At 58.2% G+C, this 18,125-nt stretch overlaps 2 protein-coding genes across 2 annotated transcripts; both read left to right on the top strand.

Moving 5' to 3' along the window:
* Nucleotides 1-598: 598 nt before the first annotated feature.
* Nucleotides 599-5,638, top strand: AQP2 (aquaporin 2; the record flags this gene model as incomplete). The annotated part of the gene is made up of 4 exons (XM_080705173.1): nt 599-958; nt 3,716-3,880; nt 4,665-4,745; nt 5,429-5,638. The coding sequence occupies 4 exons, from the start codon at nt 599-601 to the stop codon at nt 5,636-5,638; spliced, it is 816 nt and encodes a 271-aa protein (XP_080561299.1).
* A 7,298-nt stretch (nt 5,639-12,936) lies between these two features.
* AQP5 (aquaporin 5) lies at nt 12,937-15,811 on the top strand (the record flags this gene model as incomplete). Its single annotated transcript, XM_080705111.1, has 4 exons — nt 12,937-13,305; nt 14,337-14,501; nt 14,933-15,016; nt 15,629-15,811. The coding sequence occupies exons 1-4, from the start codon at nt 12,943-12,945 to the stop codon at nt 15,809-15,811; spliced, it is 795 nt and encodes a 264-aa protein (XP_080561237.1). The 5' UTR covers nt 12,937-12,942.
* Nucleotides 15,812-18,125: the final 2,314 nt, after the last annotated feature.

The following is an 18,125-nucleotide window of genomic DNA, read 5'->3' as shown; positions in this document are numbered from 1 at the left end:
CGAGCAAAACCTTAATGCCTTGGAAATCTGTCCCAAGTCAACCAGTTGTTTTCCATCCGCTTCGAGAAGAAATAATTGGCGGTGAGACAGCAGGGAGAACTTCAGTCTACCCCTAGAGGGGTAGCCCTGACATAGCTGGTGCCCGTGTTGAGTGAGGTGCGCCCCTGCCTTGACCAACAGTGTGGGGGCACTGGACGCACCTCTGCAGAGGACCTGCATTTGCAGATTGCTGAGGGGGTTGGGGAGGCCCTCGGGCAGCAGCCCTGGGGTAACCAGGGAACAAATGCGGAAAACGGGGACGTCAAGTCCTTATCTGGAGCTCTTTAATGGGGAACATTAGTCAGCTGTGAAAGCAAAGATGGGGTGATAGGCATGCAGGTGGGCAGGGGTGGGTGGGGGCCAAGGCAGCCATGGGGGAGAAGAGGGATTGGCCTGAACTCCACCCCACCTGCCCAAATCCAGGATGGAAGGGGCCTATAAATGCCCATGGCCCAGCCTCCCCAGGGGCCCAGAGAAAGAGAGCGGGAGGGAGAGAGGAAGAGCCACAAAGCTCCGGCCTAGACGCTGGGTCGCCACAAAGGCTCGAAGGCTCGGCAGCATGTGGGAGCTCCGCTCCATCGCCTTCTCCAGGGCAGTGTTCTCGGAGTTCCTGGCCACGCTCCTCTTCGTCTTCTTCGGCCTGGGGTCGGCCCTCAACTGGCCACAGGCACTGCCCTCTGTGCTGCAGATCGCCATGGCCTTCGGCCTGGGCATCGGCACCCTGGTGCAGACCCTGGGCCACGTCAGTGGGGCCCACATCAACCCTGCTGTGACCGTGGCCTGCCTGGTGGCCTGCCATGTCTCCTTCCTCCGAGCCGCCTTCTACGTGGCTGCGCAGCTGCTGGGGGCCGTGGCTGGAGCCGCTCTGCTCCATGAGATCACGCCAGCAGAAATCCGCGGGGACCTGGCTGTCAATGCTGTGAGTAGCCAGAGTTTTGCCCCGTCCACAAGGAACGGGTTCTAGGGAGCCCCTTGTAAAAGGTGAGGTGGGAGAGACTGGCTGGAGAGACAGAGAGAGGCCGGAGTCAGGAACACAGCGTCCTAGGAGAATCAGGGTAGGAGGTGGCAGAGCAGAGGAAGATACAGATGGGCCTGCTGGACCTCCCTCCCCAGACTCATGGAGAAGTGGTGGCATCGAGGTTTCTGTTGGACTCGATGCCCACGTTAAGGGGCAACTGGGCAGAACTCAGCAAAGGACAGCATCCCAGAGCAGCCTGGCCTTCTGCACTGTGGGGACCTCAGAGTACAGCAGTGTGATACCCCTCAAGGGGCTTCTAGAGAGAAGAGAGACCAGGAATTTCTTCAGCATCTACTGTGTGGGGGCTCCATGATGGCTGCGCCTCTCAGGTTGCTCACGGGCACATCATGACAGCTCTGTGAGGTGGAGATGGGCATGCTGGCTTCTTAAGGATGTGTGAACTGAGGTTCAGAGATGGGCCGCACCACCCCGTCCTGCAACCTGGGCTTGAGGCAAAACCCATGATCTTTCCTCTTGGCCAATGCTCCTGAGCTATCATCTGAGCCCCGTCTCACAAACAAAGTCACTGAGGCTGGGGGAAGGGAACGTAAAGGGCCAACATTCTACCAATCCCAGAGAGAGTGCCAAAAGAACCTAGAGGAGGGCTGCAAGGGCAGGTCCCTGCAGAAGGCACTGATTACCCGACACAGTGGCCGGTCAGGCACCTGGCACTTAGGGCGGGGACTCTCCCGGGTCTGTGCAGTGGTGGGAACCGAGGGGCACGGCTGGGGTGTAAGCCCCCCAGCACTGCTCTGCACTCCCACCCCAAGTCAGGACAGCAAGTGGCCCTTTCATGCCTCGGTCTCCAACATTTCTTGGCCTGCTCCTTCCCTGGGCCCTGAGTGTGTGCCAAGTCCCACAAGGTCTCTGTGGCCACCTGCCCCCCATGCACAGGTGGCCTTCCTCAAGTGAGTAGCAGAGTTGGAGAACTTTTCTCCAGAGTGGAAAATATGACGAGGCTGGAAGCACAGGGCCAAGAAGAGGGCAGAGCAGGCAAAGTGCTTGCCAGATGGGGGAAGTATGCCCAATTCCACTGAGAGCAAAATTAATTCATTTTGCAACAGGGAGAGGTCCAGTTAGACTGAAAGAGGAACTTCCTGGAAGTATGGCCAAAAACATCCTTTTGTAATAGCAGAGCCCTGGGAGCACTAAAAGGGCCTGGGGAACATTCAGTCCTGCTCCTCCTCCATCACTTCAGAGCCTTCGGAATGGAGGACTGGGAAGCCTCCTCCAAGCTATTCCTCAGCACTTACTGTCTTGAGGAACTGGAAATAACTCTGCCTGGCTGGAACGGGGCAGTGGTGGCTAGAGAGAGCCAGGTGACCCCCAAGGCTGTCCCAGGTATCCTCTGAGGCCACCAGGAAGTTATCACTGATATGCACCTGCCCTGGGCCAGGCCAGATACCATCTCATCCTTGGTATAACACTGTGAGCTAAGTTCTGTGATTCCCCCACACCCTGAGTGGTAAACTGAAGCACAGCCCAGAGCCAGTAAGTGGCAGCACCTGGAAATGGCCCTGGCACTGCCACCAGCCCCCGTCCACACCATGGCCCTCCACACGCCACCTGCCAGCAGGTGTGGGGCTGCGGGTCCGCCTTGTCATTTCCAATTCTTACATGATCCTTCAGAATGTGTTTTTATACTCATTTTACAGGAGAAGAAACTGAGGCCAAAGTAAATAAGGTCCCACAGCAAATCAGAGACCTCCAAAGCACCTCTCCCCAAAGCTCTTTTCACTGTGCCCTCGAGGCTCTGCCGGCGGACAGCGACAGGAAGGGGTGAGGTTAGACCCTAGAAAGACCCACGGTGCCAGCCTGATGTCCAGGCCCAGGGAGGCCCGGCCTGGAGAGGGAGCGTGGGAGTTGAGAGCCGTCATAGCTCCACCCCGTGCAGTGCCCAGCCCCAGAGGGCAGGGTGGAGGGTACAGGATGACAAAACCCAGAGAGAGATCCAGTGCTGGGTGCGGCCCGGTTATGAAACTCCCTCTTTGCTCAGCCCCAAGTTCTCTCCTTAACCTGAGCAGAGTCCGCTGGGACCAAGGGCATCCATATGGCCAGGGAGGCCTTGCAGCATGGTGCCCCCATCCCAACCTCCACAGGACGTGCCCGCAGCTGCCCGCAGGCAGAACTGAGGCCTGAAACACGGCGAGGAGGGGACGGGATGGGGGTCTTTTATGGGCTTGCGGGAGAGGGGTGCTCCAGAGCCATCTCCCAGGTCCAAGTCCCTAGATCCTGTCCCTGGGAACCATTTGGCCACAGGGAGAAAGACCCCCCAGCCTCCCGTGGCTTCGAATCTTGTGGCTTAGAGAGGAAGGCCTTCTTGTTAGCTGGCCTGAAGCTTCCTGCTGCAGTAGGAACCGCTTCCCAGATGTGCTTCTGGAACAGAGATTCTGGATCACCTCACCCTTTTCCTCCATGCTGCAGCACAGTCTCAGCCCTTCCATCCGATGGGCTGAGGAGTCCTTTCACAGCTCCGGCTGGGGGCCACCAGAGTTCCTGGCCCTCAGGGCCAGGCCTAGAAATGAAGGTGACAGTGGCTCTAGCTAAGTGTCTGATGAGCTCAGGTGCTCTGCTCTGAGCCCAGACTGCAGGTGGGCAGGAAGATGGAGCAGAGAGGGGAGTGCGATCACGGCCCCACTCACCCCTCCCTGTCCCCAGCTCAACCACAACACCACGGCTGGCCAGGCGGTGACTGTGGAGCTCTTCCTGACCCTACAGCTGGTGCTCTGCATCTTTGCCTCCACCGATGAGCGCCGGGGAGACAACCTGGGCAGCCCTGCCCTCTCCATTGGTTTCTCTGTGACCTTGGGCCACCTTCTGGGGGTAGGTTGTGGCTGGGTTGCAGCCTCCCCATGGGAACAGACACATCAATCTTCCCCCAAAGAAACAGACTACTGGTGGGAGGCTGAGATAAAGCTAACCTCAGCGCTTTATGAGGTGTGTGTGTGTGTGTGTGTGTGTGTGTGCGCGCGCGCGTGTGTTACTGGGGATTGAACCCAGGAGCCTTCTATCTCCAAGCTATACCCCCAGCCCTATTTTTTAGTTTTATTTTGAAACAGGGTCTTACTAAGTTAATGAGAGTCTCAATACTTGCCGATCCTGTCCTCGAACCTGGGATTCTCCTGTCTCAGCCTCCCAAGAACTAGGATTACAGGCATGTTCCATCATGCCTGGCTTAGCCTCAGTAGTTTAGAGAGGCTCTCAGCAACTTAGCAAGACCCTGTTTTCAAATAAAAAATAAAAAGAGCTAGGAGTATAGCTCAGAGATAGGGTGCCTTTGGGTTCAATCTCCAGCACCACAAATAATAAAAATACAATAAAATAAAAAAGAAACAGACCACCTGAGATACAAAGAACTCCCAAAAGCTACAGTTAGAAACACCCCCCCCCCAAAAGAATAGAGACACAAAACCCAGAGGCTTTGATTCTAGCCACCCAGAGGGACAGATATCACTGGAGCCCCAAGTATATACAGAGCTCAGAGTTCAAGTCATGAAGCCGATTGTCCACCATCGGGGTGCCTTTAGGTTGAGGTCAAGCATTGGAGATGGGGACGAGGACTTCCTGCCCTGCCCTCACCGTTTTCCTCTGCCCCCCTCCCCTGCAGATCTACTACACTGGCTGCTCCATGAACCCTGCCCGCTCCCTGGCTCCAGCCATCGTCACCGGCAAGTTTGATGACCACTGGGTAATGGCTGAACCCCCTGCTTCTGGTTCCCTAGAAACCCGTTTCAGAGAGAGAACAATGCTGGCATAGACTGGGGTGGGGGCTCAGATGCTGTATCCCAAACCTCCGCACTCCTCCTCCCGGGGCCCTGGGAAGCCTTCGGTTCTACCCTTCAGAATCAGTGCCAAAGACTTGGTTTCCTCTCCCTGTCCCCAGCTGCCACTGAGGATAGCAGCAATTCTGACCGTATTGACTTCTTGGGGAAATTAAGTGAGTTCACCATGTGAGAGCTGTCACTGGTGCTTAGAACTCAGTAAATGGTAACATTTATACCAGCTAGCCCCTAGGCTGTGTTCTAAGTTCTTTGCAAATATTAATTCGTTTAGTGTTTGCAACCTTAGGAGGTAGGCATGTTTACCAGGAAAGGAAAAGGAAACGGAGGCACGAGAGGGTAAGTGACTTGTTTGAATTCACACAGCAAGTGGTAGAATCCGAATTCGCTAGTCTGACTGAGAGCTCGCCCCATAGCCCTTTACTTCAGCAAGTCGTCCCAGCAGCCCGCACTGCCATCACTAATTATGTGGATAGAATTCTGTCGTGCTAGTGGCGGGGAGACTCCTTCCCACGGGACGGGGAGGGGAGCACTCCGGGGCCCCGGAGGAGGACGTGGCCCCAGAGGTGCCAGCCCCTCTGCTCGCCCCCAGGTCTTCTGGATCGGACCTCTGATCGGCGCTATCTTGGGCTCCCTTGTCTACAACTACGTGCTGTTCCCCTCGGCCAAGAGCCTGTCGGAGCGCGTGGCGGTGCTGAAGGGGCTGGAGCCCGACACCGACTGGGAGGAGCGCGAGGTGCGGCGGCGGCAGTCGGTGGAACTGCACTCTCCGCAGAGCCTGCCCCGCGGCAGCAAGGCCTGAGCGCCCGGCCGGCCCACCCCGCCCCTCCTCCCACCCAGGCCCCAGGTCGGTCCGCAGTGCAGAGTAGCCGCTTCCAGGACCTGCAAGGGGCGAGAGCCGGCCAGGGCGGGGCTGCGGAGCCTGGCGGACCCGCCCTGAGGCCGCGCGCAGCAGCCCACCCTCGGGCCCCTGGCAGGGAACTGGGCGCTTGGGGACCGGGCTAGGGAAGGAGGGAGAGCAGGTGGGCAGAGAAGGAACACTCTGGAGAGCCTGGACCGGGCACGGGGTAAGGAGTGTACAGATCCCAGCCCTGGGGGTCTAGGAATGGTGCCTCTGTTTTGCTAGCATGCAAGAGTGTGTTCATACCCAAGTGTCGCTGTCTTCCGGTGCAGAGCTGGAAGGCACCGACTGTGAAAAGGTGTGCCTGTAGTGTGCAAGTGTGTAGGACTGGGGACTTCTCACTCCCCCTTGACCCGTCCTCCTCTGGGACGAAAGCCCTTTCTGCTGCAGTGAAAGTCATCCATGACAGTCATCCCAGAGGAAGGGGAGGGGAAGGTCTGAAGGGAGGGCCCTGGTTTCCACCCCCTACCTTGCCCCTCCTGGAAAATCACCCCAAGCTGCAGAGCTGGGCCGCAGGACCAGCAAGGATGCAATCCTGGAGGCAGAGAAGTATCAAGCAGAGAACAGCTCCCTAGAAATGGCCTCTGGAGAGAGGGGGGGGGCTGAGTGCCCAAGGACTTCCCTCCTGCCCCCACAGCGGGTCCTCAAAAGGGGAAGCAGAATTTGTGGGTGCACATGGCTCTGTGTGTACAGACCCTCATCCCCATGGGGGGCCCCAGACCCAGAGAGTAGCCTTCCACTCCAGCAGAGCAAACAAAAGCTCTGTGTGGGGCCCTGGCCTTTGTCTTGGAGAGGGGATTTGCAACTGGACACTTCTTGAAAGGAGACACTCAGTTTCACAAGCGAGCCCTCTCACCCAGCACACACCTAGAGCTGGCTGGTCAAGGCATACGCCAGCAGCAGCCCCCTGGCCACTTGTCAGGCCAGCAGCAGCCCCCTGGCCACTTGTCAGGCACTCCCGGGCAGCACTCCTCCTCCCAGGACTCTGGCCCCTCCGTCCCTTCCTCTCCTCCTGTGCTCCACCCCCTCCCAGCTCCCCAAACTGGAGAGTTAGGGGGACAGAGCTACACTTGGGACGAGAGAAGGGAAATGACTTGTCCAGGAAAAAGCAGGTCAGAGGCTTGAACCTAGGCTTCTAAATTTCCAGGCCAGTGCAATGGTTCTCCAATGAGATTAAGTGGGATTAAGTGAGACGATGCATGTAAAGATGCTGTGTGAACTGTAATTCTTAACACTCTTATCACGCATCATTAGGTTCATTTTCATTAATTCTGCTTCCTCGGGTGGGAGGAGTGCACAGACGGGGCCCGATCTCAGCCTCCTTTACCTCCTTCAGTTGGTGGTCAAAGCAAAAGAGAGGAGAGCTGCGGGAGCCCCAAGTCCAGGCGGTAGCGCTGGGCTTGGGATTGGCTCCGTCCTGGCCCAGCCTCTGAGCCTCTCCTTACCCTAGTGCAGGCTGGCAGCTCTGCTGACACCAGCCCACCCATCCCCTCCCTCCCTCTCTAGCCTGGTCCTTACCAGGAACCTGGGGGTCACACCTCGAGCCCCTTCTCCACTCTTCGTTTCCTCCAGGCTTCCCGGGCCTCTGTGTCTGCCTCACACTGCACCAAGCTCTCACTGTGCACCAGGCACCCAGCCGCCTCTCTGCTCCACTCCCTTCGTAGACAGCTGTGGATAAGGAACAGCTCTGAACTGCACCCTCTCATCTAGGCTCCTTCCTGTCTCCCTTGACGGAAGATCTCTCTGGAGACAGAAAAGCCTGGCCTGGGCCATAGTTGCCGAGGAGAGTACCCTCCCAAACCCTATGCTGGTGACTGCATGGGGAGGGTGGAGTCAGAGGTCCCGGGGCCTCTGGGCTGTCCTCCTGGTAGCGGTAGCGGAGTGTCCTTGTCACGGAAGGAGCCTTGATTCCGTGAGGGGTCCGAGGAGTTCCCAAAGAGGCAGACCCACCTCAGGACCCGCAGGATCTTTGGCTTACCTGACAAATGAGAACTTCAGCACGCACTAGCACCAATCAGTGACAAAGACAGAGGTTTATTTATGAAAAGTGGGAAATGCACATTCGAGCGAGAATGTGGGCTGTCTCAGGAGGGAGCTGACTTGGGCTCGTGTGGTGAAGGGAGGGTGGGAAGGTCTGTGAGGATGAGCACAGACAGGTAGCCCCCAGGCCGTTCTTGGTGGTCTGCTCATCCTTAGAGTCCTCGGGCAGGTCCAGTCTCCATGACCTGATCAACAGATAAGCTGTACAGTCCCCTAGAGTGTAGGTTTCTCAAGATATTGTATCTGTCGTAACAGTACACAGGGCAATTAAATTTTTTATGTTTTTGCTTTTTTGTTGTTCTTGTTAACTCTAGGATCTACAGATTTCTCAGGAATTTGAGAGAGACAGGCCTTGGGAAAAACAACTGGCTTGGGGAATAAAGGTTGAGGAACTCTGGCACCAGGCTCTTAGATTAAGGTTAAATTTTACTTCTCCTTCCTGTTTTCCTATTTCTTTTACCCTCTATCATACTTGCTGTGGAAGTTCAAGGGTAGCAAGGGATCTCATCCTCACCCCGATTTACCCCCAACAAACTCTTCCAGAAGGTGCCAAGAATGTCTATGTCTGTATACCCCCTAAAATCTACATCACTTCTAACCCCTGTTGTTCAGATTGGGCTCAGAGGTCAGAGCAGGAATCCAAGAGATGGGGTGGGGGTTGACTGAGCCTCCCTTAGTTCACCTAACATTAAATTTTCAGACAGGCTCAGGAAGAACAGGTCCCTGCCCCCCCGCAAGGCTTTCCTGTTTTCCTTAGTGTCTGTGTGGTCACCTCCCAAATCTGTGAGACAGGCAGAGTAACTACTGTCCTCCCTACCTTAAAGATTCAGAGGCTGAAACCGAGAGACTGGCCTAAAGCCAGGCAGCTAGAATACAGTGGAGTCAAGACTTGAACTCAGGTCTTAGACAAAATCCCATGATCATTCCTCCTGGGAGTCCCTGGCAGACACCAGAACACTCGCCTGGGCCTGTGTAGCCCAGCCCGCGGTCTTGTGGTAGACAGAGAGCCCTGGAGAGGGTAGTTGCAGGGTAGGACATGATGAAGAACAAAGGGGTGGTTTCTGTGCTTGTCTAGAGGAAAGTGGAGGCCAAACACACCCAAACCAGACAGAGGCCGGGCAGGCAGAGGCAGGTAGACAGACCTCCAGACCCCAAGCCTGAGACAGCGAATGCTCTGTGCTGAGGGGAGGAGGTGGCTCACCACAGTGTTCCAGCCGCATCCATCCCACTTTCCTACTTTGGACCAAATGACTTTGTACCTGCAGAAGTGCTTGGATGTTGTTTGTATCTTTAAGCTGTGGTTTTGTGTATATAAACGACGCCTCCCAGCTAGATTGTAAGCCCTTTGGGGACAGGGCCCCTTCCCATTTGGGGATGGCATTCTCCTGTCTACTTTCCCTCATCAGTCTTACCTAACGTGCTTTGTATAGAGTAAGCACTTAGTAAATGCTTATTTGTCAATAAGTGCTGTTTCTTTCACAATTTGGAAATGGTCATCACAATACAGACAAGCAGAGCTCCCTGCCATTTCTAAGCCAGGTCTCAGCTTCTCCCAGGGAGTCCAAATGTCCCTGTATCAGAAAAGGGGGAGGAGAGCCCTCCCTGAGATTCTGGTTCTCCCTGCCACAGAGGGGAGACCTGCCCCGGGGAAGCCTTCTGTTGCTAGCAGGGCAGGAATTCTAGGACATATCTCCAGGGGTTGCTTGCAACCACCTGGAAGGGCGTGAGACGCAGAATCAGCTGTCCCTTGTGAGCAACCCTGCCAGGTCTGACCTCCTTCACCCTCACCAGGCCCACCCTGACACAGAGCGGTCTGTGGGAACCTGAACTTCCCCCTCTCAGGCCGCTGTGGGTCCCAGGCAAGTGACCTCTGGGTGTAGGTTTCCTCACAAGGTACCGTGAAATTAAGTCACACAGTGGAGGCCAATTATGACACATTACTTTACAGACTAACTTCTGAATCTATACAACAGCAAGAACAAGCCCTTCATTCACTGGAAGGGACTAAGCTCAAATCCTCGGGTGGGAGCTTCCCCTGTTGCTCAGCCTCCTCGGAGCATTTCTGAGTCCTCCCGCTCCAAGATGATGGAGTTAGAGACCTGCAGATTCCTGCAGATTGCCTGGGAGAGATGGCAAGAAAGTGGAAGGGTACAGGCTGAAGCCCAATTCCGCAGCAGGAGTCAGGGCTCAAGGCCTCTCGGGCCATTGTCCAGTTTAAGTGTAGGCTCTGAAGAAAATCCTCTACATAGGACCCTGGGACCCATGGGAGAAGAGACAGACAGTCCTTTTGCCTTAAGAAAGATGTGAGCCAGGTGTGGTGGCACATGCTTGTAATCCCCAGTACCACGTATATAAAGAAAGATGTGGGTACCGGGGTACAGTGGAGCACACCTGTAATCCCAATACTTGGGAGGTTGTGACAGGAGGATCACAGGTTTCAGGCCAGTCTAAGCAATTTGATGAGACCTTGTCTCAAAATAAATAAAAAGGCCTGAAATAAAAATATCTCAGTGATAGAGCACCCCTGAGTTTAATCTCTAGTACTGGAAAGAAAAAAAAAATGTAGTGGAGGAGCTGCTCCAGCAGGAAATGCCAGAGCAGAGCCAGAACAATAGTGGGGTTTCTTTGGCCCCTGTTTTCTTTGGCCTCTCAGCTGCTATGGAGCCCAAAGCCCGCTCCTCCAGGTCTTTGGCTTTCCTTTGGGCTCCTCCCCTCAACCCCTGCCCTGATAGACTGTCAGGGGCACCTGTTCTCTCCCTCTACTGTGCCCTGGGGCTTGAACCCTCAGGGAGCCTTTTACTTTTCATTATTTTTAAATATTTTGGTGCTGGGAACTGAGCCTAGGGACATTCTCCTGCAGGCTACTTGCTGCCCTTATCATTTCTCTATGTGTGTATGCGTGGTACTGGGGATTGAACCCAGGGGCACACTATCTACAAGCTACACCCCCACCCCTTTTCATATTTTTGTTTCAAAACGCAGTCTCCCTAAGCTGTCCTTAAACCTTCGCTCCTCCTGTCTCCGCCTCCCAAGTACTGAGATTACAGGTGTGTGCCACCAAGCCCAGCTTCCCTTTATATTTATTTATTTTTGCAGTACTGGGAATGGAACCCTGGGGCATTCTACCTCTGAGTTACACCACAGCCTTATTCATTCATTTATTTATTTAAATTAACTAGTTAATTATTTTTTTTTATTTGTGGTGCTAGGGATTGAACCCAGGGGCGGTCTACCTCCAAGCTACATCCCCAGCCCTATTTTTCATTCTTTATTTTGAAACAGGGTCTCACTAAGTAACTGAGTCTGACTGCGAACCTGAGATCCTCCTGTCTCAGCCTCCCAAGGACTGGGATTGCAAGTGTGCGCCACCGCCACAGCTTCAGGGGGGCTTTTTAAATTAGTAGTCACAGCGGAGGATTCTTTACTGAGTCTTACTCTGCCCCAGTGTAAAGTGCTTCTCAAGCACATATGGTGGGCGTGGGGGTGCGGTTCACTTCCAAAATCCTGAGGATGGGTCCTTGCCCTTCCCCAAGCCCTGGAGGGCCCTTCAGACTCATTCTCCACATGCCAAACCTGTAGATGGGAAGATAAACGGGTGAGAGAGACAGGGAAGAGGGGCCGGGAGCTCGGAGGGAAAGGAGAAGGACGGAGAGGGATGGGGGGGGGGGGTTTGCGGGAAGCCAGTGTTACTCACTACAAAAATGAAGAGTTGACTTTGAGGACTGGAAAAGACCACGTGTAACAGCGACAGGCAGGATGAATGAGGCAGAGACAGAAACAAAGAAATACACCAACGTTCAAAGAGGACGAGGAAAGGGGAAACCGAGAGGAGAGCGGAGACAGAAATAGATGGATAGAGAGAGAGGCCAGGACCCCAAAAGGGAGGGAGGGAGGGAGGATGGGTGGGTAGAGCAGAAAATTTAACAGAGGAGGGGACCCTGAGAGACTGAAATGGGGGGCCGAGAGACCGAGGAAGTGTCCGACGGATGAAGGGAGGAGGAGGGAAGAGCTTAGAGAGGAAGGGAGAGGGGCGCCAAGGACGAGGAACGTGGCGAATGGGTTGGAGAAGGGCTGGCCGGGCCGGGGCGAGGAGCCTCGGGCTGCGGCCGGTGGAGAAGGCGAGGCCCGGGGGGCGACGGAGGGCTGAGGGCGGGCGGCCGGGGGCAGCCGCGTCCCAGGCCGACGGCGCCCCCTCCCAGCCGTAGCGCCCCCTCCCAGGCCGACGGCTCCCCCTCCCCAGCCGCAGCGCCCCCTCCCAGGCCGACGGCGACCCCTCCCCAGCCGCAGCGCCCCCCCCAGCCCCAGCGCCCCCTCCCCAGCCGCAGCGCCCCCTCCCAGCCGCAGCGCCCCCTCCCAGGCCGACGGCGCCCCCTCCCCAGCCGCAGCGCCCCCTCCCAGCCGCAGCGCCCTCTCCCCAGCCGCAGCGCCCCCTCCCAGCCGCAGCGCCCCCTCCCAGGCCGACAGCGCCCCCTCCCCAGCCGCAGCGTCCTCTCCCAGCCCCAGCGCCCCCTCCCCAGCCGCAGCGCCCCCTCCCAGCCGCAGCGCCCCCTCCCCAGCCGCAGCGCCCCCTCTCAGCCCCAGCGCCCCCTCCCCAGCCGCAGCGCCCCCTCCCAGCCCCAGCGCCCCCTCCCCAGCCGCAGCGCCCCCTCCCAGCCGCAGCGCGTCCGCCCGGGGCTCGGCGGGGCGGGCCGGGCCGCCTCCCGACGCCTCCGCTGCTCGGCGGCGGGCGGGCATGGAGGGCTGGACGGCGGGGCCGCGCCCGCGGCCGTGGCGCTAAGAGGCGCCGGCTGCCCGGGCGCGCCGCACTCGGCGGCCGGCGTCGGGATGCGCGGGCCGCGGGCGCCCGCGGAGCAGCAGCAGCCGAGGCGGACGGAGCGCGAGCGCGAGTAGACGGCGCGCCCGCCATGCGCCGGTGCGCCGCCCCCGGCCCGGTCTACACGGCCGCCTGGGTCACGTGGCCGGGCCGGGGTCCGGGGGGCGCGCGGGCGGGCGGCGGGGCTGCGGCGCGCGCGCCCCCGGGCTGGGGAGCCGCCCCCTGCCCCCCCGCGCCCGCCCGCGCGCTATATATCGCGCCCCCGCCCGGGCCGCGCCAGGCCGCCAGCCGCCGAGCGGGCGCGCCACCCCGGCCCGCGCCCCCCGCGCCCCCCGCGCCCCCCGCGCCCACCATGAAGAAGGAGGTGTGCTCGCTGGCCTTCCTCAAGGCCGTGTTCGCCGAGTTCCTGGCCACCCTCATCTTCGTCTTCTTCGGCCTGGGCTCGGCCCTCAAGTGGCCGTCGGCGCTGCCCACCATCCTGCAGATCTCGCTGGCCTTCGGTCTGGCCATAGGCACCATGGCCCAGGCCCTGGGGCCCGTGAGCGGCGGCCACATCAACCCCGCCATCACCCTGGCCCTCCTCGTCGGCAACCAGATCTCGCTGCTCCGGGCCGTCTTCTACGTGGCAGCCCAGCTGGTGGGCGCCATCGCGGGGGCGGGCATCCTCTATGGGGTGGCACCGCTCAATGCCCGAGGCAACCTGGCTGTCAACGCGGTGAGTGCCGGGGGTGGGGAAGGGTGGGCAGGGCTCCTGACTGTGCTCAGCTGGAGACCCTCCATGCCCCATATTGAGAATGGGCACAACAGAGTGGGCCCGGGCACACCCCTGCCCAGCAGGCCCGGCAGAGGGGTCCAGCTGCACCCTCCCAGCCCGGCCACTCTGGCTCACGCCCACCTCTCTGCCCAGTCCCCTCTTGGCCCATCCTGCCTCCCTCCAGGTGCCTACCACCACTCCTGCTTCCCTCTGGTCTCACATTGAGTCCTCCTTCCCCTGGGGCACCTCACCTCTCTTCTCTGCTCCTCAGTGGACTGGTTTTAATGGAGGCACTGGAGAGAAATGGGTTGTGATCCCAGTTCTGGGTGACCCTGGTGTCGCTTTTCCTCACTATTACATGGAGATAGCCATACCACAGCAGGTGTCGTTGGATTATTTAGAAACCGTGGATGTGATCCCCTCCACGGGGAGTCAGCGCAGCGTGGTCTCAGCTGAATATTGGTGCCCCCTTTCCTCACCCCTGCTTCTGCCCCCTGCTGCCTCCCTGCCTCTGCAGCCCCAGATTCAGCCCTCCTGTCCCATACAAACTGGGTTCATTAATCAAACACAGAGGAGGATTTTCGTGGCCATTGTCAAGCCGTGAGTCAGCCGCACTGGAGAGACGGGTTTGAGGTTGGCACCGGCAGCGGGTCAGGCACGGGTAGGAGGCCGGGGGCAGTTTGCAGTAGGCAAACTGGGCAGCTGTCCACAGGAGGGAGGGTAAATGCCAGCTTGTGGGGGCTGGGGATTGAGCAGAGCCGTTGACAGGCCCGAGTCCAGGAAAAGCTCCCCTGACACTCTGCCCTTTGGCATAGGCCTGAACTTCAGGCCTCTGCAAACTAGAGTACACAGTCGTTTCCACGAAGAGCCTCTCTGAGGTGGCGTGTGCAGGGCTTGGCTTCCAGGTGCTCCGACTCTAATATCCCTTGCTCCCCCAGCCCCTGGCCACAGGCCCACAGGCAACAGGGTCCTAACCCAGCCTCCCCTTGCAGATCAATAACAACACGTCGCCAGGCCAGGCTGTGGTGGTGGAAATGATTCTGACCTTCCAGCTGGCGCTCTGCATCTTTTCTTCCACCGACTCCCGCCGCACCGGCCCTGTGGGCTCCCCAGCCCTGTCCATTGGCCTGTCTGTCACACTGGGCCACCTCGTGGGGGTGAGTATGCTGACATGTGGCCGGGGTGCCACTTGGGGAAGGCACTCGGGCAATCATGAAGCCTCGGAGCCACATCCCTGCAGAATGATGGGCCCCGGACAGTTTTAAGGGCTAGTCCTGGAACTACTGGACTTGCCCCCCTGGGCCCCAGTCTTGATCCCCAGACTCTTCTCTGGGCTGAGGAAAGATGGAAGTAATCGGAAGGGGGGGTAGGGAATCAAGCCCAAGTAGAGAAGAGAGAGGAACCCTAGGAAGGAGGGGCCCATGGTTATGTGGGTAGCCCCATCCGCGGAGGGAGAGGTCACCAGCCTAGGAACCAGGCAGCGAGTATGAGACCTGCTGAGCTCTGGACTGGAGTGTGCCGGGAGAGCTGGGTTCTGCGGAGTGGAACATTGCCTTCCTCACTCCCCCTCCCCGCCCCGTCCATCCAGATCTACTTCACCGGCTGCTCCATGAACCCAGCCCGCTCTTTCGGCCCCGCAGTGGTCATGAATCGGTTCAGCCCCTCGCACTGGGTGAGTCCGGGCCCTCCCCTGGCCCCGGAATTAGGGCAGGGGCGGGGTGAATGTTTGTACTCCTAAGGAAGGGGACCTGCATTCTCCCTAGAGGTATAGAAGGGATCAGTGCTGGGATCTCTGAGCAATGTGTCTGTTCCTCTCGGCGTCTGCACACCTGTCCTCCCCGATGTGCTGCTATGTGTCCCTGCTGAGGGGCTGCGTTCCTGTGTGTCTGTCCCTCTGGACAGTCCGTCACCCTTTGAGAGAGCTTGTGGTCACTCCTCCAGGGCTGCCTTTCTGTGGAGGGAGAGCTCCATCTGTCTCTGTCTGAGGATCTGTAGGTCTTTTTGAAGGTTTGCTCGCCTCTTTTGGGGTGGGGTTGGAAGCAGCCTGTTCCTCTGGGGACCTGTCTGCCTCCTTGGCAGATCTGTGTGTCTGTGATCCATGTTTGTTACTGGGAGTGGGGTGTTGGCATATCAGTCCCTGAAGTGGGAGGAAACCTTTCCCTCCAGAGGTCTGGACGTCCGTATGTGCATCTTCTCTCAGGGTTCACGGGCCTGAGCTCCATGGGGAGGTCATGGTCCCCAAGGCTGGGGGCTCAGCCTCTGACATCAGCGTTCTCTCCACCAGGTCTTCTGGGTGGGGCCCATCGTGGGGGCCATCCTGGCCGCCATCCTCTATTTCTACCTGCTCTTCCCCACCTCCCTGAGCCTTGGTGATCGTATGGCCATCGTCAGGGGCACTTATGAGCCTGAGGAAGACTGGGCGGAGCATCGAGAGCGAAAGAAGAGCATCGAGCTGACGGCCCACTGACCAGCACCTGGCAGGGGCCGCCCCTGCCCCGAGCCACAGGAGAGAAAAGAAGAAAAATATGACTGGAAGCCTCCTTTCCCCACAGGGGTCCTCACAGATGGGAGGAGGTGCTGGCTCTCCAGGCACAGTTAGAGATGGGAGCAGGAGCCTAAGAGGGGCTCCTCCGGTGGGGGCCAGGGCTGGGTCTGGTGGGGATGGGTCTCCCTGGGTCAGGGCAGACTGTGAGATCTGCCTCAGAGATTGTGAAAGGCTGCAGGCTGCCCCAGGGCCAGGCCAGAAAGGGGTGGTGGCTACAGTCTCCCCCTCCCCACCCCCAAGTCCCTTAAAGAGCCAGAGCCAGCCCCTAGGTGGGCAGAGGCAGACGTTCCCCCCAGCGCTCCCTAGCAGATGGGTTTACTGAATGCCACTTTATTTATTTCTGGCCAAGGATGTGTGGTGTGGGGGCAGCGGGGTGGCTGGTGTTTGGTTGGGGATTTCCTAATAAACCACTGATCTTCATATTCTGATTCCATCTCTCGCCAGAAGCTTCTTGGGACACTCTAGCTGGTCACCATCCCATGCCCACCTCCATGATCTCCACAGGGTACAGAGAGACCCCAAGACAAGACCTCTGAGGAAAGAAAGGGAAGCTGAGGATAGGGGAGGCCTAGAGGATCAAAGGGATGGGGAGGAGCAGGGAGAAAGAGGAGAGAGAAGACCAAATATAGAAACAATTGGAGCCCAGGGAGGAGGGGTGAAGAGGTGCCCACCCCCGCCCGCCCCCTCTCCCTCAGCTATGTCAAGTCCGGCCACTAGAGAAGGGCCTGGCACTAGTACCAGGGTGTGTCAGGTGGAGTGGAGAAGCGAATCAACCACAGCCCCTCGAGATGCTGAGGGGGTAACCAGCAGGTTCTGTCACATGAAGGAGGCACAGCCCTCATCTCTCTTCTCTGCAACTCAGTTTTAAAAAGGTGACATTTGGGCCAGGCATGGTGGCGCACAGTAATCCCAGTGTTGCGGAGGCTGAGACAGGAGGATATCAGGTTCAAGACCAGGCTCAGCAACAAAGTGAGACCCTGTTTCATGACAAAAAATAAAACAAAGTGAGACCCTATTTTAAAATTTAAAAAAATTTAAAAGAGTTGGCGGTGAAGCTCGGAGGTAGACTGCCTCTGGGTTCAATCCCCATTACCCAAAATAAAAAGTGACACTTGGGAGCCTGTGCTCAGGAGAGGCCTCAGCCCCTACCCCCAACATATACAGACGCTCCTCCCAGCCCAGCCCTTTCAGGGCCCCTCTCCTGCCTCTGCAGTCAGCATTGCTCTGGCCCTCCCCTCTGCCTGTGCCTGCTCTACGCCAGTGGCCGCTGACTGACCGCTGACACTCGGCAGGAAAGCCCCTTGCCTCTCTGAGCCTGCCTCTAACGCTTCCCTTGCAGGGTGGCTATGGGGGAGAGACGAGGGAGGGGGTGCCTGCGGCGGCTGGCTCTCTGTGAGAAGGAGGGTGGACGCCACACAAGTGCAGCTCAGGACACAGCCCAGCACTACAGTTACGGAGTCCAGCTTAGAGGCAGGAAACCCACGCTCGAATCCTGTGGCCCAACTTTGGGTAACATAAGCTGTCGGAGCTTTAGTTTTCTTGCCTGTAAAATAGGGATACTTTTACCTACCTCACGAGTTGTTGTGAGGAGAAACCAGTGCAGACAAGGCCAGGTGCCTCAGCTGGTGCTCACGCCGTGGTGTGGGAAGAAGCCAGCTGTCTGCGCCTGGCCTGGGCCCTGGGCCCCACATCTCTGCTCTCCTGGCAGCGTCTGAACCTGTGTTCCTGCTTCTCTGGTATGGGAGCCACTCCCCTTGGTCTTCAGGTTTGCCTCCAAAGAAGGGCCAGGAAATGCACTGAGAAGAGATGGAGAAACCCCACTGCCTGGCTGATGAGGGGCTGACCACCCAGTCCTCCTCCAAACAGCGGCCCAGCCACCTGTAAAGGGAGCTGCGGCCCCTCCCACCCTGGCCTGCCTGCCCCGCAGACTCGCAGTTGGCACCAGGTGGCAGAGAGAACCCTGGGGCCTCCCCAGCCCTGTCATCCCACCTTGTCACCTGTCGCCAGCCCGGCCAGGGAAGCAAGGATGCAATACCAAGATATGACCAGCAGGGGGCAACATCACCCACCAAATCCGCATACTGCGCTCATTCTTCCCCCAAGTCAGGAGCTCTAGATAGGGGAGGCATGGGGGTGGAGGACACAAGGCATCTCTTAGGCTTGGGTTTCTTGTGGCTACCAGTACGCAGTCTCTCCCTAGTCCACCCCACCCACTACCCAGGAGGAGGTGCAGAAG

The sequence above is a fragment of the Muscardinus avellanarius genome (assembly GCF_963383645.1).
Source record: "Muscardinus avellanarius genome assembly, chromosome: 11".
Taxonomy (NCBI): Eukaryota; Metazoa; Chordata; class Mammalia; order Rodentia; family Gliridae; genus Muscardinus; species Muscardinus avellanarius.
This window is presented reverse-complemented; position numbering and strand designations above follow the sequence as displayed.